We start from the raw sequence: 26,480 nt of genomic DNA on the forward strand, positions 1-26,480 counted from the left end.
ATGGCATTGCAGCTGTTTACAAGTTACAATGGAGCAAGTGTTGTTCTCCTCATTTTGGGGAGGATATACTTGCCAGAGAAGAAGTGCAATGTAGGTTCGCCAGATTGAATGCTGGGATAGTGGAGATTATGTCATGGGGAGATTAGTGGAGAGGAGATAGAGTCATGTTCTGTAGAGTTTTGAAGAATAAGAGATGGAAGATCAGCTACATTCTGATTGAATTTGCAATGTAGGCATGAGTGTGGAGTGGCCTGCTTCTGTTTCTTATGTTCATATATTCTTTAGCTGGGAATACCTCTGCAAGTACCACTTAATGTCAAACCAAGTATTATAGTGCAGTATTTCTATACAGTACTGAGCATGTGCTTATCTTAAGCAGACCTACTTGTAACAGCTTTGATAAAAGTAACGTCAACTATGTTAGAGGGATCACGTATGGTAAGAGATAACCAAATGAAAACATCAGCACTTGGCAAGACTGCGCTCTTGAAGTAAAAAAATCTTTAACAACGAAAAATCAAATGGTGACTTGGTATTTGGTGACTTTCAAAGTGATCCAAAGCTTGTCAATTCAAAACACTTTGCATACTAGGTAAAGGTTTCTGCTGTTCCCAAAAATCCCAAAACAGTGAAAGATGACTTGAACCATTAAAGCTTAAAAAACATATATTTAAAAAATTCCAATACAAAATCAATTAAAATAACATAACTAACTCAAATTAAGTGTGAATTAACTGAAACTTACCCTTCTATCTTTGCAGCCATATTTCTGCATTGAAGCTAATGGATTTGCTGATCCCACACTAGGTCTAAAATGGCACAGCAATAGTATGAGCAGTTTCTCCTGACAGTTATAGGTGAACTGGTGTAGAATGTGATGTTAGGAGATGCCACCGATCTGCCACTGACATGTGCCAGCCAGCTCCTACCATGTTACTGGATTTGTGCCCTCACTCTAGGACATATTTTCATAAACTACTTGAGTGTACTACAGTTCTGCAACCTGATATGGAATGCAATGCAGATTAACATTCTTACATGATGTCATTCTTGTGGAAAAAGAAGATTACAATTTAGGGTATTACATCCCTCAATCCAGATAAGATTGTCTACTACACTTTTGGAAGAAATTTCAAATTAATCTTCTTGGTTTGAAACCAGGTTCATTCCTCAGGGATTAATGGGAGTACACATCATCGTGTGCCATTGGCATAGCCCAGTTTATCCTTCTTGAGACAGCTCCACAGCCTCCTATTTACCCTGGTCCTCTGAGCTTCAATCTCACATTACAATCCCCATCTGCCAGAACATCTTTATTTGTGTTGCTGCAAACTTCAAGTATTGATGCTGAAGTTTTGTTCTCAGTAACACTCTTCTGTCTCTAAAGGAAAGGTTACATTTATCTCTCTACCTCTGTCTCTTCATCTTTCTGTCTCTCCAACTTTCTGTTTATTGTGGGATAGAGGTAATTTGACTGTCTAATTAGACTGCTAACTCGCATAACCTTGGGATGTGGGAGGAAATCAGAGCATCCAGAGGAAACCCACATGGTCACAGGGAGAACATGTAAACTCCACACATACAGCATCTGAGCTCAGTATTGAACCTGGTCTTTGGCACTCCGAGTTAGTGGCACTGCGCAGCCATGCCACTGTGCTGCCTATAACAGATAAACTTAGAAACATAGAAAATAGGTGCAGGAGTAGGCCATTCGGCCCTTCGAGCCTGCACCGCCATTCAATATGATCATGGCTGATCATCCAACTCAGTATCCTGTACCTGCCTTCTCTCCATACCCCCTGTTCCCTTTAGCCACAAGGGCCACATCTAACTCCCTCTTAAATATAACCAATGAACTGGCCTCAACTACCTTCTGTGGCAGAGAGTTCCAGAGATTCACCACTCTCTGTATGAAACTTGGAAATTACAATTTTAAAAGCATGTATTACTTAACAAAATTTAAAATGTTCTCAATTTAATTTCATTTGGAAATTGATTTTTACATTAAGCTCTCGTTATACAGCCGAACTGTTTATGCCGCTTATAGTAATTTTCAAATCGAGTTTAATGGGTTTTATTTCAGCTTGAGGAGATGATGAAGTCAGGAGAACTAGAATATCCTGAAACATTAATAATCCCTGACGACAGCAATCAAGCAAAAATCCAACTCCGGCAACATCAAGAAAAACAAACACACGTGTGCCATTTGTATAAATTGTCCCTCACATTAGCAATGGACATCATCTCCATTGCACAGAATTCCGTAAGTTAAATCCAGATTGTACAGTAATCACTCTATATACTCAGTTTAGGTCATCTAATTTCAAATGTATTCAACTTTCTTTAACTTCCTTTGGTAGAAATTCATTCAAGCCTCAATAGACTCTCTTCAGCAAAAACGGGAAGCTTTAGAGAGTGGCAATATTGAGTGGAGTGCGAAGGCATATCAACATGGAGAAGAATTGGTAACAATTTTGCATCACTGTACCACAAAAGAAGAAATAAGTGAGGTTAGTAAAAAAATTAAGGCAATTATTCAAATTAAAGCCAGTTAGTTTAATGCTTAATTTCTACTGGTAAGGACAGTTTGAAAATTGTGACACCAAGTAAATTTTATTTTCCATGTCAAATTCCAAGCTTGCTACACAAACTGTGGATTTTTTGTTGGTGCCACTCTTGTGACATGCTGTAAGTCCATGCTTGCAGTTCTCCGATTTACTTCTCTTTAGCAACCATCAAGCTCCTCTTCAAAGAGACAAACTCGTTCTGGCATAATTGATGTCAATTTGGGCTCAGGCTTCTAATGCATGTTTCAGATTTGAAATAGCTGAATGGATCTGAACAAAATACCAACATCTCTTTTGGTTCAAAGCACAATGTGCTGGATGAACTCAATAGTTCATGCAGCATCTGTGGAGGGAGATGGAGGCGATGTTTCAGATTGGGACCCTTCTTCAATCTTACGTTTCGCTCAAGATTCCAGCAACTTCAGTTCCTTGTATCTTTCTTTTGGTTTAATTTATGCCAACAAGATGATCATCACTAAAGATAGGTACCTGAGAAATGGGCACCTTTAAATGTAAAACCATGGTTTACCACTCCAAATATTAATCTATTTAATATCTTAAATTATATTTTATATAAAATAGACTAATAAACATTGGAATCTTCTTTAAACATCACCAATATACCACCATTGGTCACCTGAAGGCAGAACGTCATGGAGAAAAATGCCATAAAAGCATTGTGGACTGTCACAACAACAAAAGCTTTGTACTAATAGAGTGGTTTTGGTAATCCTGCGATTTCAGTTCTTGTGAATATCAATAACGTCTCTTATAGAATATAGAAAATCTGTTTGATGGGTGTCATTCAATGACTGGACTCTCAATTGTCCAGAAAGTTTCTACCATTTTCAAGTCATGAGAGAAATTAGATGAAATAACCTCAAGTTGCCTGGAGAAGTGCGACTCAAAGTAAAAAAATCTCCATGACAAAGCAGCTCACTTGGCTAATACCCTGTCAACCACTCCAAACATTAATCCCCACCACCAGCTGTGTAGTGTCTACAATGTGTGCTATCTACTAAATATATTGCAATAGTTCATCTAAACTATTCCAATAGAATGTCCAAAACCTACACCCTTCACCATTAAGAAGAACATGAGCTCCAGGTGCCTGGGAACACCACGACCTTCAGGTTCAACCTCAAGCTGCTGACCATCCTGACTTTGAAATATATTGGCAATCTGAAATCCCTGAACTCTACCCTGAACTCCGGCGCCTTTGAGGGGGGAGGGGTATTAAAATGCAGATTTGTATCGCTTGTCGGAGAGGGATTTCCTTGGGCTGCTAGTCGATGAAGAAAAATCGATCAGACTTCCGTTCCCGTTTTTTTTTTAATCGCTGGACAATTTAATAGTTGGATTAAAGTAAAAAGCGACTTCGAAGGCCGTCAACGCCTTCAACGTGACGGATCGTAATATCAGGACAAAACAAAGGGTAAGTCATTTATTTCACATATAATCTTGCTTCTTGGGGTGGCTTTAGTCTAATTTTACGATGCGAAAATGTTATTTAGTCCCCAAACGATTCGGCCGTGTCTTGCTTGCCGATATGGGGTTAAAATTCATGGCAACGGCAACGTTCCAATCGATCGCATTCCAGAAACACCCACTCGCAAGATTATTAAAATTCTCTTTTTTTTGGACAATCATGTCATAAGAGCATCAAAATCGTCTATATTTTGTGTTATTGTCTATCCATAATCATTATTTTTATACTAAATATCCACAACAGTTTTAGTCAGATGTATTGTGCAAAAAATAATAATTTTGATTATATTGAGAGTGGATGTTTCTAGATTAATTTATGGGAATTAAACATTACATTCCTTCCATTTGGCATATAAGTTCATGACAGTGAGATTTAAAAATCATGTTATATTGTGAATTCTTGTGTGAATGTGATTAGTTTCTTATTTGGATACTTAGGCTATTTAAAAATTTAGCCTTTTCTTAAGAAATGGATAGATGTTTAGATCTAGTAATTGAATTTAGATGAATTTAGATTTTGATGAAACTGATGAATATGAATTTTTTGTTGGGTATTTACTATTTGTTTTAGCGTTTAACTTTATCATTTCTGCCTTTTTTCTAAAACTGCAAATAATAACTTGTTTCTGTTAATGCTGTTCGGTGTTTTTTTTCCCTTTACATTTTAAACAGATGTCTCCGAAGAAGAAATGCAAAATTGTCAATCCATACGCCCCCAGCAAAAGAGACTGATTTAGACAGCGCTCGCTGAGATTATCCGAATTTGGACTACTCCAAATGTGATGATCTACAGGACATTCTTAATGGGAAAGTAGTGGACAGAAAGGCATGTCATGTGTGGTTTGAAGAGCAAAAACCTGTAGTTTACAATGCCAAAATTGAAAAGTTGAGGAAAAACAAGGTGTACAGAGTTGCTTATTGGTTACAATCTGAGGAGCATGATGATGCTACAGATTAAGATATGCCAATGTACCAGCTAGCAACTGACCTTCGCCATAAAGACTTGGTCTATTGCCAGAAATTGTAATTTATTTACCTATCTGTTACGGACTTACAGCATATAATACAATAATATTAAAGTTCTGATCTTGAGAATATCACATTTTTGAATTTTCAAGGCAATCTGGGTGTTTATTACTATTTCCGTCACAACGGTCAATTTTGTAATTAGCTACAATTAGGTAACTAACTAATTATATACTTTAATTTCAGGTCATCCAAGTAAGATGTTTCATATTTGTTTCAGAATGCTTCAATCTATAATAACTGAAAATTTCATTCTGTTCTCTTAATTTTTAAGAAAGTTATTGGCTTTTGACTGTCCTCAATCACAGCTTTTGTGTTAAGTCAATGGAAAAGCAATAGGGAACAGGATGCTAATTTCCGAGTATGAAAATGGCCATAACTTTGTTAATACTGAAGATATGAAAGTGAATTAGGTGTCAAATTAAACTTCTTTTTATTCTTTATCTGATGGGATAAATTGCAGGCTTGACTTTTTTAAATCTCAAAATCTTGTAACATTGCTACTTGTTCCATAACAATTCCATAACTTCCTCTCTCAGACCTTCTTATTTCCATATAGCCTTATAATTTATTCTCAAACAAATGCCCAGTAACTCCCCTGTGATTTGGTTTGACACTTGGCTACACAAATTTGCTGCGGCCAATTAGTCCACAAGCACATCTTTGGGATGCAAGAGGGAACTGCACTATCTGGGGGAAATCCACACAGTCTCAGGGAGAATATAATTAGTCCACACAGACAGCACCTGAAGTCATGATCTATTCCAAATTCCCGAAGCTGTTAAGGGCCTGACCCACTTAGCCGTCATTTGCGTGCCATTTACGCGACCTCCAAAAATATGGTCGTCGTGTTGTGACGCACGGGTAGTGTGTGGGTAGCGCGGGGCGGGCGCATGGAGAGGCGTGGAGGAGTGTGGAGTTGTGCGCAGTATCGCGCGGCACTCCAGGATTTCATGCTGCACAAAATCCTCGGGCGCCACCTGCGTGACGTATCGCGTACGCACGCTGATGCATTGGGTGCGCATGCAAACGCATTTGCATCGCACGCTGGCGTCCCGACGTCTCACGTGTATCGCATGGTGACGCATGGTTACGTCACCGTGCATAACCATGCGTCGCCGTGCGCCGCAGGATATTCTAATGACGTCACGCGCACCAGACGGCGATGACGCGTGATTTGCGCATGACATCGCGTCGACCTATTTTGAATTTGACACGTAAATGAGGCGCAAATGACGGCCAAGTGGGACAAGCCCTTTAGGCAGCAGCACAAACTGCTGTGCCACTGCCCACAAGTGCCTTTATATTTCTTATGGTAGAAAGTGCCACCCTAGATAGTGTGATCCAACATGGTTATTTTTTTTGCCTTTAAAATAAACTCAAAAATAAAGCAGCCATTTATACAGATATGATAACATTTAAATCTCTTATAATATTCTTGCTTTTGATTCTTAAAGTGACTGGAATAAAGGATTTTTTAAAAACTGGTTTATCAGATAGCAAACTCTTTCAATCAAGTTATTAAGCATTGGGTAGCTGAGTTACAGAAATGTACAAGGTCTTTTTTTGGACGGATTAGCAGATGGTAATTCTACTCTGTTACACCCAGTTCAACATACAGGAAACATATGGCGTGCCGATTAGTTAGAAATATGCAGGTAACCCAGTTTGGATGAGCCACATAAATAATTGTGTGGATATTAAGTCTAAGGGATGTTCTCAATATTGTGGCACATGAATGGGAAATATCGATGTACAATATTTTTTAATTTGTTAAAAATCTTTGACTGCAATATACATCGAAAATAACACAAGATCTCTTTCCCAACAAAATCTGGCCTATTTGTACTTCTCAAATTGAACTCTAAATATTTGTGTTGCTAAACCAGGCTTACAAGAACCATATTTAATGCTATAGTGTTACAGAAGCTTTATAAACGTTATTTAAATCACATGGGTGATTCCTTCAGTGCTGTAAATTTCAGCAGATGGTTAGCAGGGACTGTTCCATACCACAGTTGTGACATGACAATTATATTTAGGAATAGATACCTCCAGAGTGATTGTAAAATTGAACTGACAAATAAAATCCAATGAATTAAGCTTTTGGAAAGCATTTGATTTAGAATTATCGTTGGGCTCATCAAAATACGTGGTTGCTAGAATTCTTGCAAAATAAAAGCCGAAGCAACATGAGAGTCTGCTTTAGGAGTGGTGTTGGTATCATGGGTTTTAAAAGAAGCTGGTGACTTTAAACCTATAAAAAGATGTGGGGGGGGGAGTGACATCAAGAACAGCTGTTTGTCTTTGACATGAGTTTGAATTATAACGTGACTGGCATACCAATACTTTTGTATTCCTGGAAATGTACTCCTTAAACCTTAGATAAATCTTAAAAACAAGTTATATAAATAATGACTTCTATTTACTCTCACATGCTCAAAGTTTTCAATTCATCATTATAAACAACATTTGTAATCAGCCTTTTAAAATTGGTATGTGATTTTGTTTTGTTGCAATTCATAATTCACGACAAGGTTTAAAAAAAAGTTTTAGCTGGTTTATACAGTATATACAGAAATGAAACCCATGATGTTTGGAATAGAATTTCAGGAGAGCCATATTTTAATTTAATTGGGTGGCAGAAACAAAATAAATCTAAATAAATGTTTAAGTGTGGTAAGTTTGTGGCTTATTCCTTATTTCCGTGAATTCCTGTGTAAAGTTAATAATTTTGGGGAGCAAGGGTTCGGAATTGGATGCTATGTATCTTCCAACAGGGAGATGAAATGTGACAAGGTCAGTTCTCTCTACACTCATTGAAAATCATTGAAAATGTTACCGACTAATACTGTGGCATTAGAAGACTTATTATCTGGTGAACTCTTTGGGAAGATGGGAGAAAATTAATAGGTGAATGAACACGTGTATATAACAAAATGCAATGACTGTGCATTTGCTTTTTATGTTGAAGCCATCTTTGCATGTGCTATAAAAATCAAATACTTTTTCAAAATACATGGATGGAGTTGTTTTTTGACCATTAATTTACAATATTACCCAATTATTTTAACATGTTACTGGACTTTCCACAGCCACTGGATAGAGGACACACTAGCATCCCTCAGCATAATTTAAACATCATTAGGATTCAATGTTGGGATAGAAATTAGTCGGGGCTGCTTAATTTGAAGCTCTGCAATCAAAATATCTCAGAACAAAGAGGCCTAAGATCATCCACAAATTGTTCCTTGGTCCAATGTTACATTCTTTGGTTTACATTGGAGCCGATCCCTTACCTGTGATCGCTCCAACCGTGGCCTACAGACTTACCATCTAGAGCTCGCAGTCTCGGGAGAGGCTAGTCAGGAGGCTCCAACGACACAGAGCCTCGACCAGCACCGACGCGGGATCCGATCATCTGGCGCGGGGGAGCTGACATCCCCTCGATGCGGAGGGCCCAAATGCCGCCGGCTACGGGAGTCAAGATCGTCCCGTTAACGGAGGACTCAAGGCCCCCGACCACGGGAGAGCTAAGGGAAGAGATTTGAACTTTTTTTCGCTTTCCATCACAGTGAGGAATGCGGAGGAATCACTGTGATGGATGTTTATGTTATTTTACGTTATTTTACGTTATGTTTATGTTATTTTACATGTTCCGTTGCTTTTTATTTGTATGACTGACTTGGCAAATGAAATTCCTCTTATGTTGCAAAACATACTCCTTGGCTAATAAAGTATTATTGTGATTGTGATTGATTCACATTAATGATCAAGTGTCACCATGGCCTCCTTAAAAGAAATGTGCTCCTAAATTTATCTTTAGAACCAAAGTCTGCGTAAGTTGGGCAAAGCCTGTCCTACTACTTTGTATGTTTCGTGTCTATTTTATCTGCAAAAAAGACACATCTCATACTGGGTCCCACCCCAGTGTGACGCAGCCTTATCCATTCTGGCAATGGTTTAAATGAATGGCTCAAAATGCCTGAAATATACATAATTCTTTACCATTTAATGCATAATAACTTTTTTTTGTCGTGTAAGAAATTGCCCTCCAACCACAGCAATGCAATTGTTAATTTGACTTTTTGCAACAGCTGCGATTGGCGCTCATTGATATAGGGCTGGAAATGAATTTGCCTATGACTTAGGCTCCTACATTTGGCTCGGGCTGAAAATGAGCTGACAGTGCTTTCATCTCACCCAGTGCTCTATCAATCCACTTCTCAGGACGGTTCACAAAGCCATAAATATTCTAACCAGAAGATGGTTAAAATTAATAAACTTTTGCATTGCATTGAAAACTAAGGCCATAATATTTATTACAAGTACCACTGTTTTATTAATTTAATGACAAAGCATACTGTTCTTATAACTTAAGAAATGAAACTACCTTTTAAATAATAATTCGCTGACTGCAATTATCATTTATTTAATTAACATCGCCCTGATAGTATCAGGAACATTTAGATCTAATTCTTTGAAATTTTGCTTTATAGTTAACTTAATGAATAAATAATCTTACTAATATACAAATTTTAAGTTAAAGGAATCTTATAAAGACCTCAAGAGGAAGTTTAACAACTTGAAATTTAATAATGTGAAAAAAAATGAAAAACTTCGGAATATGAAAGTCATCAGCAATCAAGTCCAGCAAGTTGAAATGTACATTGAAAAAATTGAGGTAAAACTGTCAACCTACTGTCAATCACAGAATATAATAATATAGGGCAACTACACCCTGTGTTTGCTGCATATGTCCATTATCTTATTTTTAATTGTATTTCTCCGTTCAGATCTTGAAAAAGAAAACATTTCAGTATGTGACAAAAGTCAGTACAGTTCGAGAAAAGCAGATCCCCAAAGCAGAAGTAAATCCATTTGAAGAATCCCTGAATGAATTATTGAAAGAGGTCAATGAACTTGACAAGACAGTGGAGGAATACAAACAAAACTTGGATAAGACTTTGCATTTGCAGCAGGCAATGGAAGAGGTAGGCAATGCATTGAAATGTACTGGTTAATTAGCTACTCTGAATCACTGCATAGTGTATGTAATTGATAGCGAGGTGTTGATGGGCATGTGAGGGAGAGAACCAATAAGAACGGGACAAGGGAAGGGGACTATTACTGATGGGATGACTGTTGGGAACTAGGATGGACCAAATGGACTGAATGGCCTCCATCTGTGTCATAAAAAATCCATAAGTACATAATTTTCATTATTAATGGTGTACATTTTTATACAAAGATATTTTCTTTTTTCCTTGATTTGAGATAAAAGGTATGGAAGCATTCAAGTAGTTTTATGGTTTTATACTCATCCATAAAACGATTTTATGTTACCAAGGTAAGTGTCAATCTGACATTAATGAGAGTTATAAAATATTCAAAGGAAACTGGATCAATTAACTAGATTTATATTGTAAACGGTTGCTTTGCATGCTGATTTAAAACGTTGAATGGAAAGGCTGACAATGCTTTGAAAGCATTTTTGAAGATATTAACAATAATGTTATTTTTGATGTCCTCAGATTTTAAATAATACAATGTGGTAGAAGATGAAATCTCAAATAGTTTAACAATCATGACTACCTTGGGATGGGGACAGCAGTGAGAGGTGAATTTTAAATAGAATATTTAGTGTATTGAAATGACATTTGAGTGTTCCATTGGTTCTTGTTTAAACATTTGTAGATGGAACACATTATCGAGGTATAGAAATAATACCAATGTTTCATTTTTCTAAAAAAAGTATAATATATTTTAAAAATCTGACAATTTTGATATTTACAATTTTCATTTCAGAGCCAGTTCTGGTGCGATGACACAAGTGGTACAGTAGTTAGAGTTGGAAAGTATTCTGCTGAGTGCAAGACAAAGGAAGCAGTGGAAATTCTCCTCGAGCAGTTTGAAAAGTTTGTATTGCCTACTGTACCGCAACAGGAGGAGCGAATCCAGCAAATCACAGAATTGGCAAAACAACTATATGGTCCGAGCTAATTGTTACTGTATTTCCTTTTTCCACACATCAAATTGTGTACTGTTACTGCAGGAGGACTCACTAACTTTACTTGTCATTTGAGCAGCATTGAGGTTTGCAAGTTAGTTTTAAATGGTTGAATGCTAAGTAAATCATTGTAACTCTGCCCCCAAAATGCTTTTTTCTTCACTATACCCCATTCATTTCTTTAGCCCTGTCCTCAGGTAGTCAAAACTACTTGGCCTGCTATTCTGCTGTCTGGGAATGAGAAGGAAGATATATTCCGACATGTTGCTTGCTTGGTTGGGTTTTGAACCTTCAATGAATGTGCTACAGACTTCCTTTCACCCTATACCTTACAATTATTAAAATGAAACAAGGAACTGCAGATACAGGTTTACAAAAAAAAGACACAAAGTGTTGGAATAACTCAGTAGGTCAGGCAGCATCTCTGGAGAACATGGATAGGTAATGTTTCTGGTCGGGATCCTTCTTCAGAGATGCTGCCTGACCCACTGAGTTACTATCGCACTTTGTGTCAGCCAGCATCTGCAGTTCCTTGTTTCTATTCTTCGATATTTCCTTTACCCGCAAGCCTTTCCTATCCACCAGCAAAGTTTCTCTACATTAAATAATTGCGCTTACTCGGCAGTTAAGGACATAAAGAGAAATAGATCCAGTGATTGATGACAACAACAGGCACTGCGGACAAGTACACTCAATGGTCAGCATTAGATTATTGTGTGCAAGAGCTGTCTTGATTGAGAGTGCAAAATCTGTAGTCGAGGGTTGGTTTATGCATTTTGATTTGTTTCTGACCCAATAAATATCTGGAAAAAGGAGAGTACCTAATTCGCTACACTTCGCGATATTCCTGCTGTTGAGCTTGGAGATCTGTCATTAGTTTTTATATTCCAAACTCGTTGCTATTTATAAATAAGAATTTTTAGCTTAGCAAATTGTGCTTGCTTATCATTATTGCCACTGTAGATATATGCAACCTTCAATGCTTCCAAAGTGTTCTGTTTGATTTAGTGACAACTGTCTGCTATATATAGGATAAGATACAAATTCCTGTCACCTCATCATAAGTAGGTTCTAATGAATGGATACATGTATTCTGGCAATCCAACCAAGGACAAGGAATGTCTATTGTAAAGGAATGCATTGCAGTCTCATTTGTCACCATGATTTAAATGGAGATATATGTCATGCTGCAAATTATTTTTGGTACACTACCAGTGTTCTACATAACAATATTCCTTTACTTTCCACGTACTGCGATTTAGAATTGGGCAGGAAGCAGTCTCGTATAAAGATTGATAATTTTTAATCTGTGAAACTGAATGGAAAGAAAATTTGGCAAGGTCTCTAATGGACATGTTGGTGTTTCATTATGTCCAGTTACAGCTGCAGGACAATTCGTCACAATTTGAGTCTTTATAATTTTAGAAGTGCAGTGCACACATGGATCTCAGCTGTACATTGCTCAGAACTCACAAATAAATTATAAAGATGCTGTTATCTATTTCATAACTACAAAAGGTCTAATGTTTAACAACTGCAGTGAAAATATTTTCTACCTAAACTTACACAATCATTCTGAAAGCTAGCAGCAATAGCATTGTGCACATTGAAGAGAGCATAATTCAAGTAATGAGAACAATTTGTGGCAAAGTAATAGAATAATTGCAGTAACTCCTTCCTTAGTAGAGAGCAGGTAAACCAATTTGGCAAAATTAATTTGGAGGATGGACTCTTTGTATGTATTTGAACATTTCACTGGACCAACAAGAAAAATAGCTATTTCAACCGTTCAGTTTAGTTCAGTTTAGTTTATTGTCACATGCGCCGAGGTACAGTGAAATGCTTTTGTTGCGTGCTAACCAGTCAGCGAAAAAAAACATGATAACAATCAAACCATTTACAGTGTATAGATACATTATCAGGAAATAACATTTAGTGCAAGGGTAAAGCCAATAAAACCCAGGTCACCAATGAGTTAGATAATAGTTCAGGACCACTCTCTCACATAATGATAGGCTTCGAAGGTGAAATAGTTCAGACATTGACTTTGATTACAGGTAATTCTGCTATAACACCCTCCCCCTCCTTGGCAACTGACTGAAGCAAAAAAGTGTTTGAAACAATGTTACAGCTTAATCTGTTGAGCTTCTAAATGCATGAATCTTATATCACTAAATCCAGTTTTTTTCAATTGTAACATCACTTAACTGCATTCCCTTTTTTTTTGGCAGCTGTAACCCTTACCCTTGTTTTAGTTACGTTTAAACATTCCTGCTCCAATGTTCTCCCAGCTTGCCATTTGTGAAACTACTCTTTATTGATTGAGGTCATCCAAACTTAATACACTTTGTCCCAATTTGAACCAATGATTGTTCTCTCATTAATCCTGTTATTCCTCACCTACATTGAATAAAGTTTTAAGATAAGCCTCAATATTAGAATCCTCATTATTGTCACAATCTTCCTTTGCCCGGCCTCTCCCTTTATATAATCTCTTCCCAGCTAAATTAAAATATTTTCTTTCCTTAAATTTTGTTCTTTCAAGCACTTCCATTCTGGGCTGATCCTGCAAGGGGTCAGTTAGCTCCCACAGCCTTAATCTCTCCACTCCGCTGCCTCAACCACTCTGCCTCTTTAACTCCCTTTCTTCCTTTAGTACAATTCTTATGACCTTCCTGTGCAAGCTTTAAACAAAATCTAGCCTAATAAATGAATGAATGTTATTTTTGTTTAATATTGTTCCTCTAAAGCACCCTTCAGAGTATTCCAGTGACATCTGAGGCAGTGTGATGGGCAGTGGAAATAGGATTTCCAGATCTCTGTTCATTTTTGTTCAGTGTTGCACATAGGTGGTGTGTTGGCACAGCAGGTACTGTTGTTGCAGTTTCAGCAAACCATGTTTGATCCTGATCTCCAGTGCTGTATGTGGTTTGCATTCTCCCTATGACTGGGTAATCTGGTCCCTTCCCATATTTTAAAGATTTACTGGGTGCTTTGTTAATTGGTTACTGAAATTTATCCCAATTGGTAGCATAATCAGGGTGGTGTTAATGGGCATGTGTGAGAGAAGAGATTGCATGGAAATTAGTGAGGAAATGGGATTGACACTGTGGGCCAAATGGCATAAGCAAATGCAAGAAACAGGGAACCAATGACCATGATGTTTTATGTGATTCAAATCAAACATTTTGAACATGATAAAAAATATACAAGGAGACACACTAAATTCACTTATTTAAAAAACTCCCTTCTTAAATGCAATTCAGAATGCGTTTTACGAGTTTAACATATTTTTCTAACTGATAGCTTGCCGAGGATGATATCACAAATGGTTGCAATCTGCAGGTCGTTGATTCAAGGTGTTCTTCAATAATGGTAGAAATTTCAAAGGTCATGTTGAAATTAAGATAGTACATTTTGATCAATGTAACTCTCAAACTTTCAGATAGACCGTCGATTTCTGATTTGAGTTCGTTCAAATCCTGTACATTTATTTTTGCAAGTAAACTAGCAAAGCCAACAATGGATTTTGAAGTTAATGATTTTAAAGTAATTTTTCTGTTTAAAATTATTTGTGGGAGAGTCACGAACAAGAGGACATATTGACCAAATGAAGGGCTGATCAAGATGCAAGTGTGTTTTACTGTCATATGTACCTGCAATGGAACAACACAATTCCTTCAGGCAGCAGTACAACTGGCCTTGAAATGCAATACACACATATAATATATAATAAACAAGAAAATATTCAATAAATTGAGAATTACTTTTCTCAAGTAGTGAATTCTGTGATTCTCTGCCCCTGAGGGTGGTAGAAGCCAGATCAGTTGATGTATACAAAGTGGAGCTAGATAAATACTTGAATAATTGAAACATTGATGGTTTGAGGGATTTGCGACTAGCATTGATTAGGCATGATCATATGGAATGGTGAGACAGGCTTGAGGAGGGGCTCAGTGGCCTAGTTCTGTTTCTATTTTCTTGTTTTCTTGTATTTCCAAAATACTACATATAGATCAATATCTTCACATTTCAAGTGGATGTTTTACAGTTGATTTAATTAGCCTGCAGTCACCAATTTTATTGCACATGCAAAATCATGATAATTAATCAGGTTGAAACATAGGTACTAAAACATTTGTTTATATCTTGAGGATATGGTTATTCAGCACTTACAGCTCAAAGAGTATATGTACCGTCTCTATTATTATATTAGAGCAATTAAAATGAATGCATCCAGGGAATGTCCATTTGATAATCATGTTTGATCTGAAAAGCATCAGGCTTAGTGTGTCTCTGTTTACCTCTAAAGGTCCTGAAGAACCAAAGAAAATTGTGAAGCAAATAGTAAGAAAACATAGTGAAATCCTTGAATCAATAAAGGAACTAATCAATGGTTTAAGAGATCTTGAATCAAAACTGAATAACGTGGTAAGTGCAAAAATGTCTTGGTGTTCATTGTTATTTCTTATTGTTGAGAATTTTGCTTGACTGACAATCGGTTATGGAGAAGCAGAAACTGTCAGCAATTAAATATTGAGAGACCAAGTTTCCAGTTTCAAATACATGCAGACTCTGACCTGAGAACGCCAAGTATCCAGTCTCCTGTCACTATAGCTCTCCGTGACCCCACTCTACCAGTTGTGCATCAGAGCATCAGGGCCAATCAATGTGTCAAAGTTGCTGCTTTCTCCTCTGAAATGCCATCCCCAACCCCTGAACGCTATCCAAAGTAGTATACGTTACTAAGGGGAATGGCCATTGGGAAAGCCTGCTTTTCCTGTCTACCCCTTCTACCTATTCTGCTGGACACCCATGTATCTACGGCCTGTAGCTTCAACATGACCACTTTATAAAACATTCTGTCTACAATGCTCTCAGCATCACGGATGCTCATGAGCAAGTACAACTGAAGCTTGAGCAGCACAGTTGTATTGGGACAACAGTAGTGGATGATAGTCAATCCACTTCTGGATTCTGCGGTTAGTCAGGAGCTGCAGCTGTGCACATTTTCCACGGGTGTAGTCACCAGGAACACTGATCTCATCAGAACACTGATCTCACCAGAAAAAGCTGCTCTGATCTCATACATCCTTCAACATCTTCAACAAACCACCCTTTCCTGTTTGTGTCAGAATTTACCAGTTAAGATGAAAGATCAACATATATAATGTAGCTCACTTTTTCTATTTCCACAGATGCTGTTTAATCTGTTGGGTATTTCCAGCCTTTTTTCCCCCCCAAAGTTCCAGCAACTGCTGTGTTCTGCACCTCTCATTTACAGGATATTTTTTTAGTCTTTCCTATTTTCTTATTCAACTCTTTCTATTTACACCTCCTCCAGAAAGATCAAGTATGATTAACCTTTACCAATTTCTCTCAGCTAGTAGCACTAACACCATTTGTGTTCGGGATTATTCAGGGGTAATAAAATAAGGTGGAAGTAGCACCCATTCATTTGAATCAGGAACCAGTCTTCAAAATATCTGTTCTAATGGACTTTGAAACTAGTAATCAGTTTAATGCACTCATCCCTCTTTATTCACATCTTTAATTACTATTTTTACATGTGATTTTGTTCAGCAGAAATAAATGCAGTTTTGGTTATTTTTATTTAATTTATTGTTCTACATAACTGGATGCAATAACTAATTGAATGGGGAGAACATATCAAAGGGATATCTGTATTTTATGTCATAATACTTTTTTAATAATGCTTCTGAAGTAATAAATAACATTTTATTATAAATAGCTGAGAAATGGAATGCAAAAGTAAAAAGAAAATGTTGGAAATACTCAGCAGGTCAGGCAACACTTGTGGACAGAAAAACAAAGTTAATATTGGTGGTTGATGCCCTTCCTTCTGAACTACAGCAAATTAGAATATTGCATACAAATATACATTATTGATCAATATTCTTTGTACTTTCCTCATTTATGGTTACGGTTGAAATTTCAAGTAAACTATGTGGAAGAACGATACTGATAAATACAGTGAAGTTACAATTACTGTTATGTTTCTCTAATTTCTGATAGGCGGATTCCAATAATTTCATCCAATCCTCACACGTAGATCCAGATTTGCAAATTACACATCAAACAATGGAGCAGCCTGAGCAAGAAAAGGCGATTAAGGCTTCACCAAAATCTACTGTGGAGTCAGCTCAAGTGGTAAAAGAGAACAAAGAACTAAAGTTGGCTTCTATGCATGTGTCAGACCACTGTCGTGTTCTTGGATTACCCACTGAAGATAACCAGGGAAAAAGAGATAAATTGAAGATCCAAAGAGGCATAAATTCTCAGTGTTCTACTGCCATTTTGACCCAGCCGTTTAAAATTAAGCTTTCTCAGACAAAAAAAGCTTTCCCTACAAATTATTTCTCTGATACAGAAAGAAGAGTTTTTGCTCTTCAGCTTGCAAAAAACCCAGAAGAACACACAAAACATTCCACTGGAAATTTTGCAAACCACTCGCATGTTTCCCAGTCAAATTTTCCCAAAGAGTGTCAAGTAGAAGAAACTGAAAATGAAGGAAAATTGGATAGTCAGCCCATCCAAGAACAGCAATTTCCACACGACCATGTATGTACTCCTTCAAAATATCAATTAACAATTCTACAACAAAATATTGATTAATACATCATAAAAACAAGGCTGGATAAATTTAGTCAAATATGTTTAGACATACCATGTTTACATTGAGTCGAAGAGGCATACAGTCATGCAGCACCAAAACAGATCCTTTGGCTCAACTCGTCCATGCCAACCAACATAAACCCCCAAGCTAGTTCCATTTGCCTGTGTTTGACCCACATCCCTATAAACCTTCCCTATCCATGTACTTGTCCAAATTACTTTTAAATGTCATCATACCTACCTTAACTACTCCATCTGGCAGTTTGTTCCATACAACTGCTGGCCTCTGAGTGGAAAAAGTTGCTTCCCAGGTCTCTATTAAATCGTTCTAAAACCTATGCCCTCTCATTCTTGATTCCCCCACCCTGGAAAAAAGGTCACCATATAACCCCATGCTCTTCAGGGAATAAAGTCCTACCCTGCCCAACATCTCCCTATAACTCAGGCCTTCAAATCCTGGCAATATCCTTGTCATTTCTTCTGCACTCTTTCCACTCTTCCTATGCAGGATGACCAAATCTGAACACAATACTTAAGATGCAGCCTCACTGGTGTTTTGTACAAATGAAGCATAACATCCCCACTTTCCCATCTCTGTCACATCTGGTCCCAAGATGAGGCTTTCCACCCTCTGACATCCAGGTTTTAGTCATGGCTATAATATCCCAATCATATTCACACCTCGAGTTAATCTGCCTTGCCTGTCAAGTCTTTAAGATCAAACTAAATTTAATCCAACCATCTTTCCTCGCTCCCTCATGCTCCTACCCATCCTAAATCATTCTGTACCAACTTTCAATCTTCCTCGTGCCTCACTACTACATTGGATCCCATCAACCTGCCAATCTAGATTAAACCCTCCCGAGCAAACCAACCTGTCAGGATATTAGTTCCCCTCCAGTTTAGATGCAACCCATCTCTCTTGTACAGATCACCTGTTCCCAAGAAGAGATATCAATGGTCTAAAAATCCAAATTCCTGTCCTCTGCAGCAACTCTTCAGCAAATTCCTGTCCTCTGCAGCAACTATTCAATCCTACGTTTTTATTCCTACCCTCAGTAGCTCATGGCACCGAGAATAATCCTGAGATCACTACCCTTGAGGTGCTGCTTTTAACCTTCTGCCAACTCTATATATTTATTCTGCAGAATCTCACCTCTTTTCCTACCTATGTCATTTGTATCAATGTGCATAAAGACAACAGTCTGCTCACCTACCGCCTTGAGATTGTTCTGCAGTGGCTCCGAAACATCTGAGATCATGGAGGCAACACACCATCCTGGTGTCCCATTTGCCTCCACAGAATTTCCTGTCTGTTCCCCTAACGACTCTCCTATCAATTTAGCTCTGACTTCACCCCACCTCACTGTGCCTCAGACCCAGATCTGTTGCCACAGATCTGACTGCCACTGCTGCTCTTCTCTGAAAAGTCATCCACCCCAACAATATCCAACAAGTGTATACTTGTTTTGGAGGGGAATAGCCACAGAGGGATTCCTGCACTCTCTGCCTACTGCCTTACCTAGTGGTCACCCATCTAATTTTGTCTGACCAATTTCTGTGTGACAACCTCACTATAACTTCTATCCGTAATGCTTTCATACTCCTGGTCAATCTGGAAGTTGTTCAGCCACAACTTATTTTAAAGCATATCGGCCCTTAGTTTATGGGGAAAATGTTGTTAAATTTGCCATGTATCTACTAACATTTCTCTGAACAACTGCCTGCAACTTTAGGGTTTTTATACAAATTTCCATACTTTTAGTCAGTTCTTCACAGATATTCAGCGACATACTAAGGGGATATGAGGTGACTGTGGCTGACAAAGGAAGACAAAGATAGCACAAAAACAACGGAGAAGGCATATAATATGGCAAAGATTAGCGGGAAGTTAGAGGATTGGGAAGCTTTAAAAAAAACAACGGAAGACAATTAATAAAGCTATATGGAGAGAAAAGATGAAATAATGTAAACTAGTCAATAATATAAAAGTGGATACCAAAATTTTTCAGATATATAAAGAGTAAAAAAAGAAGCAAGAGTGGACATTGGACCGCTGGAAAATGACACTGGAGAAGTAGTAATGGGGAACCAAGAAATAGAAAACAAACTGAATAACATTTTTGTGTCAGTCTTCACAGTGGAAGACACTAGCAAAATGCCAGAAAATCAAGAGTCAGGGAGCAGAAGTGAGTGCAGTCACTATTACAAATGAAAGGATGCTTGGGAAGCTGTAAGGTTTGAAGGTGGATAAGTAATCTGAACCAGATGGACTACACCCCAGGGTTCTGAAAGAGGTATGTGTAGAGATTGTGGAAGCATTGGCATTGATCTTTCAAGAATCACTCGAGTCAGGAATGGTTGCAGAGGACTGGAAAATTGCAAATGTAACTCTACTGTTTAAGAAGGGAGCTAGGCAAAAGAAAGGAAGTTATAGGCCAGTAAGTCTGACTTCAGTGGTTGGTAAGATTTTAGAGTCCTTTATTTAGGATGATGTTTTGGGGTACATAGGAGCACATGACAAAATAAGACAATCAATATGGTTTTGTTAAAGGGAGATCTAGCCTGACAAATCAGTTGGAATTCTTTGAGGAAGTAACAAGCAGGATAGACAAAGAAGAGTCAGTTGATGTTGTTTACTTGGATTTTCAGATGGCCTATGATAAGGTGCCACCAATGAGGCTGCTAAACAAGAGAGGAGCCCATGGTATTAGAGGCAAGGTACTAGCAAGGATAGAAGTTTGGTTGACTGGCAGAAGGCAAAGAGTGGGAATAAAGGGAGCCTTTTCTGATTGAGTGCCGGTACTAGTGATGTTCCGCAGGGATCGGTGTTGGGTCTGCTACTTTTCACGTAAAGTGTTAACGATCTGTGAGGTTAGTTACTTTTCTTTGTAGGTCATTATGAGCACTTCAAATTTTGAGTCATTTTTAGTTTTATTTCGTTTTTATATGGAAGGATTCCTGATTAATTGTGTTATTATTGGGTATGCATTTTCAACTCAGTTACAAATTGTTTACAGATTTATAAATGGCAATATTACTATGACAACTGCTTGCATTTACCTAATAGGTTTAAAGTAATAACACACTCAGTAGGATTTCACAGGACATACAAAGTCATTGAACTTTGGAAGCTTGCATAAAGATATACATTTTAGGGAATTCCTCAAAGGAGCAAAGAGCAGTAGCTAGGTGAAATGTACTGGGAATTTTTCAGAGACCCAAGGCACTGGAATCAAAAAAAACTTGTGATTAAATGTGATAGTAATGTGTTTAAAATCGGAAACATTGAGGAAGCAAAGGAAATTTCTAACATAGCGTGGGGTTTGAAAACTGGAAATCAGTTTTAGTTATGTATAGATAGATGCAGCATGGAAACAGCAGGCCCTTCGGCCCACAGAGTCCATGCCTACTGTTGATCACCCATTCACATTGGTTCTGTGTTATCCCACTTTTTCCATCCACTTCCAACATGCTTGGTTAGTAATTTACAGAGGTTAATTAACCTACAAACCCACACGCTTTGGAATGTGGGAGGAAGCAGGAAACCTGCGCGGTCACGGGGGAACGTGAAATTTCCACAGAGATAGCACTTGTGGTTATGATCAAGTCTCTGGTGCTGTGCGGCAGCAGCTCTACCAGCCGTGCCTTTGTGCACTCCATTGTAAAACGATGTTATCTTTTCTGCTACCTAGCTAACTGATTGAATAATTGGAGATTCTGATCGATAATAATTTAGGACATTGACATGGAAACTGCAGCTGTGACTGAAACAGTATTGCAAAAATTATCGCAATGCCTCACAGGGGTATGGCAGAGATCATCGGATATAATGAACAGATCATGATGTGCATAACTATTTAAATAAATTACTTTTTAAATAAAAGCAATTTCTTTTGCTTTTAAGGAAATTTCAAAAGTTAACTTGGATGGATTCGTGAGCAGTGAAATTACAGATTTAGCTGCAGAAGATCTAAATTCACAAGAAGCTATCGAGTTACTTCATCTTTCCACTGAAGGCAGCACTGTCACAGAGGGAGATCTACAAAATGAACTTTCTGCAGATGAAATGCTGTCTGTAGAAGAATATGAATGTATGTCACCCGATGACATCTCCTTGCCTCCACTTCCTGATACTCCTGAATCAATTTTCATGTATTCTGAAACGGAAGTGGACAAAACCTCCAACCTAAGTTTCCACAGTCCGCACGCTAGGCCATACAGTGGCCAGCCACAGAAGCAAATAAGCTGTGGCAGAATGACTGACACATTTGAACCTTCAGCACCTGTTACCTCTGCTGATAAATGGAATCTCTCAGGACCATGCAGTGAATCAGAATATCATCAGGCATCTGATCCAAATCCCCGTGTTAAACCCTGCACTAAATACAGATCTGAGTCTTCCTCTTTTATTCACAGCCCACTGACAATCCCTGCCCCGAGTATTGTTTCAAACACGCTTTCACATATTTTAAAATCCAAGATGGTACCTAATTCATCAGTTTGTGATTCTAACTGTAAAGTGCATGAGAGACAACTGCAGACTTATGACATGCATGAGAGTGTAACAACCACCCAGACGTCACTGCATGATGCTAATAACGATTGTTTTGGAGAAGAAATTAGTTCTAACAGAAATAATTTGTGTACTTTATCCGGAACACTAACAGTACCCCAAAATTTACAAAAATCAGTGAGTGATACAAGTCACCACACGGATATTGTCATCCACAAAGAAATCAGACGTACATCAAGAAATACAGCCATGTGCAACCTGGCTTGCACTACTCCCAACTTCTCCAAGTTGATGTCTAATGTCAGTGTGGTAGAAGGTTCTCCTGTGACCTTGGAAATCGAAGTAACAGGACTCCCAGAACCAACTTTGACATGGTGGGTAACCTATAACAGCAACCCTAGTATGCACAAGTAAAATTGCTTCTAATTGTTATCATTTTATTTAATATTAATAAATAGCTAATTGGCATGAGCCAATGTCAACATTGATCTGTTATTTTTGTAGTTATTGCAGTATAGTTCCCAGATAAAGTAAAAGAATTTAATACGTTGCTTAGACAAATTTTAAAAGGACTTTATAGAAAATGTGAGAATGTTGATGCGTGATTATTTATTGTGCAAGTGTCCAGCAACGCACAAAGTTACATACAAATTAAATGACTAACAACCCTTTTTTTTTGCTAGCCATTAGGAATTTGATAAATGGACAGTGATTGATTAAGTAAAGGTAATGAAGGGCAGTGAAAAGGGTTTTAATGAAATGTTTGATGTGTATAAAGAAAATAGGAATTACCTTTACATTCCAAAATGGTTTTGAAACGTTTTGGCAGATAAGAGCCAGGCCTCATTCTGCTTAGAATGCTCCAACCAGCAACAGGTTACTTCTACTTTTCTTGGTATAAAGAGTAAGGTTGCATGAGGGGAAAAGCCAGAGTGGGAACGTGCTTCTTCAAAATGTGTAGCAAAGACAAAAGTGTCTGGGTTGTTAAGCTGAGTGATGGCCTCAAAATGGTCATGTCAAATAGAAGCCCAAAGATGAAACATCTGGAGTTTGAATGTGCTGTTGGGAGTTACCTTCTCCCCAAATGTGGATGCAAGAGATAACAGGGAGATGGTGAGTTTGGGCAGTACAAGAAGATGATGAGTGACAATGTGATTACGATGATGGGAGAAGAGAGCCATTGAATTAATAAGGTTGTGAAGAGGTCATTAGGTAAGTTGATAATTATGGAGCAACTAAAGCAGAAGATATAAAGAGGGTGAATTCAAATGGGCGATGACAAGGTAAGTTGAAATGGGGGTTGAAGTCATTAAGGGGAAAAAATCACCTGATGTAGAACCTCATCAGGGAAAGAGATGGGGTTTGGTTGGATGGGTTGTGGTTGGATTTTGAAAGAAACATAAAATAGACGATGAGTGTCAAAATAAAGGAAGGTGTATAACAGTCACAGACCGATGTAAGATTTGGTAAGAGAGATAAATCTAGTAAATATTCCTTTCACTCACTTTAAAACATATTCTTTTATACCAAGGAGACCAAAACTGTGTGTTGTATTTCAGGTGTGATCTCACCAAATTGCCACAACACTTTGAAAATTAAAAACATTGTAGATGCTATCAATCTTAAAACAAAAAAGAAAATGCTGGCACACTCAACAAGTCAGGCAGCACCTGTGGACGGAAAAACAGAATTATAACGAATCTGAAACATTAACTCTTTTTCTCTTTCCACAGATACTGCTTGACCAGCCGGCAACTTCCAGTATTTTCTGTTTTTGCCACAATATTTTATTAGGCTTACAATACAACTCTGTTGCAATAAAGTGTAACCATTTGCCTCTTTAACTACTTGCTGTACCGCTATATTAACTTCTTGAGATCTGAATATAAATTCCAATGAATATCAGCATTTATGACTTTCATGTTTTAAAAAATATTTTGCTTTAACATTCTTCCTATCAAAATGGATAACTTAACTTTCCTCACATTTGTCACATTGTCACATTTGGTGCTGTCACTTTGCAGCTGATATAATCATTTACACAATTTACTTTGTTAACTATCTTTGTATCATTATGAAACTGGGGTACCTCAGGCTGAATCCCCTCATTGAGTCATTTAAAAGGATGCCAAGTTATTGATACCCAAACACTATCAATTATAATCTGATTTTCAATTTTTAACTAATAAGCAATCTGTAATTCTTGTTATTATATTACACCCAATCCTACCAGCCCTAATTTGGGTTCCTTTTGGGATATGATTTTCCTTTATCTACGCACTTATATAACCATTTTGACTTCAAAGCATAACATTCGCTGAATGCTTTACTGTCTTGAAATAAAATGCTATGACTGTTTGCTAGGACATAAATATATATTATTTTACAGTCCATTTTCATTCAGTTCATTCAAATTTGAAGGACCCTAATTTTTCTATTTATTTCTAAAAGTTTTGTGTTCGTTTTCTAAGGTCTGCACAAAAACAGGAGAGTCTTCAATTTACAACAGAAGTCTTTAATGTTTGACTCAATGCTGGCAGCAAGACTCGACACAATGGCTGCCCACATACACACACACACACAGACAGGAGAGAACTAGGTACACAACATCCCCCTTTGTCCTGTGCAGCGCCACCTGCTGCATGAGAGGAGCAACGGGTCCTCCCACCCCACACAGTCCACCAAACATCACATTCCCCCTTTCCAGTTTGAACATCTCCATTTAGCTGGATCTCGCTTCACTCTTTTTTTCCAGCCTTTTTTTTCTGCGTTTCACAACTCTTGCTTAAGGCTCAGAATTAACAGAGTTGTCCTCAGTGTTCTCTTTTGAACAGATATCAGTATTTGGTTTATCTGTATGCTGTTCTTTCCCCACTTGGCTATAGTTTTTCTCGGTGGTTGTCAGCGTTTTGGATGCGATTACGATTGGTTCTTCCTTGCCGTTCGGTGCCGTTTGTGAGATTACAGCTCCAAGACCATACGGCGATACATCGGCGACCAGCGAGATCGGCTTCGAGGGGTCATGGTGCACCAAACGCGTCTTCTGGGCGAGCATCTCCTTCAACCTGGTGAATGCATGGTCACACTCTTGGGACCAGTGCCATTCGACGTCCTGTTTTCGCAGGTTGTTCAATGGTGTACACAAAGTCGAAAGTGCCAGTATGAGCTTGCCATAGTAGTTAACCTTGCCCATGAAGCTTTCAAGCTGCATCACATTTTCGGGCGTCGGCAATTTCACAGTGGCGTCCATTCTTTCTTCCGATGGCTTCAGACCACTTGCCAAGATCACATGTCCGAGATATGTGACCGGTTGTCGGAAAATTGCGCACTTGTCCATGCGCAACTTCATGCCGTAGTTGTTCATTACCGTGAGGACCTGTTTTAGGTTATGCAGGTGTTCTTCCTCTCTCCGGCCAGTGACAATTATGTCATCCAGGTAAGTGGCTACATACAGAATCCCAGCAACCAGATTGTCAACGAGTTTCTAGAAGGTGGCCGGCGCCGGCGTCGGTCCAAACGACAATCTGTTGTATCTGAACAGTCCCTTGTGCGTGGTGATCACGAGCAGGTTTTTGTCGTCCAGTTCCAGTTGGAGATGCGCGTCAGACATGTTCAATTTCGAATAGTACTGTCCCTCTTGCAGCTTGACGAACGACTCGTCCACTCTTGGTATGGGTGTTGATCAATGTGCAATTGAGGGTTTACATTCACTTTGCAGTCACCACAGATGCACAACTTGCAGCAAGGCTTCTGAACGACAACTATGGGTGTGGCTCAGTGTGAATGGTCTACATGGGTGATAATTCCCATTTCTTCAAGGCGGCAGAGTTCGTTGTCGATGGCGTACATCCGACCGAACGGAACTGTTCTTGGTTTGAAGAACTTAGGGACGGCATCGTCTTTGAGTATGAGCCGTGCCTTCATCTTTGTGCAATGTCCGAGTCCAGGTGCGAAAACAACTGGAAACTTGTCAAGAACCTTCTGCAGGTTGTTCTCGCACTTGCTGACCATGTTGCAATCCGGGGTAGATGACAATACCATAGTTGATCCAGCGTAGATCAAGGCGTTCATGTCAAGCTTTAAAGTATGGATCCAGTCGATGGCGCACAGAGATGTACCTTCTTTACCAACGGCGATCAGCGGCAACATCTGTGTCATACCATTACAGGAAGCGGCGACAGTGCATTTGCCGTTTGTGGGAATGGGCTGTCGTCCGTATCCGAAAAGGCGGATGTTG

The 26,480-nt window shown here is 38.4% G+C and overlaps 1 protein-coding gene across 4 annotated transcripts in view; it reads left to right on the forward strand.

Moving 5' to 3' along the window:
- The window catches only part of ccdc141 (coiled-coil domain containing 141), a 103,418-nt gene that overhangs the window by 70,946 nt on the left and 5,992 nt on the right, over positions 1 to 26,480 (forward strand). For 2 of the 4 annotated variants that reach the window (XM_033023854.1, XM_033023853.1), the window contains exons 16-23: positions 2,084 to 2,263; positions 2,361 to 2,510; positions 9,625 to 9,765; positions 9,878 to 10,075; positions 10,890 to 11,073; positions 15,404 to 15,522; positions 17,128 to 17,673; positions 21,635 to 22,617. In XM_033023854.1, coding sequence (XP_032879745.1) covers positions 2,084 to 2,263; positions 2,361 to 2,510; positions 9,625 to 9,765; positions 9,878 to 10,075; positions 10,890 to 11,073; positions 15,404 to 15,522; positions 17,128 to 17,673; positions 21,635 to 22,617 — 2,501 coding nt within the window. Of the gene's footprint in view, positions 1 to 2,083; positions 2,264 to 2,360; positions 2,511 to 9,624; positions 9,766 to 9,877; positions 10,076 to 10,889; positions 11,074 to 15,403; positions 15,523 to 17,127; positions 17,674 to 21,634; positions 24,715 to 26,480 lie in introns of all 4 variants that reach the window. The other 2 variants (XR_004412541.1, XM_033023855.1) reach the window with 2 other exon arrangements.

The sequence above is a fragment of the Amblyraja radiata genome, chromosome 7 (assembly GCF_010909765.2).
Source record: "Amblyraja radiata isolate CabotCenter1 chromosome 7, sAmbRad1.1.pri, whole genome shotgun sequence".
Lineage (NCBI taxonomy): Eukaryota > Metazoa > Chordata > Chondrichthyes > Rajiformes > Rajidae > Amblyraja > Amblyraja radiata.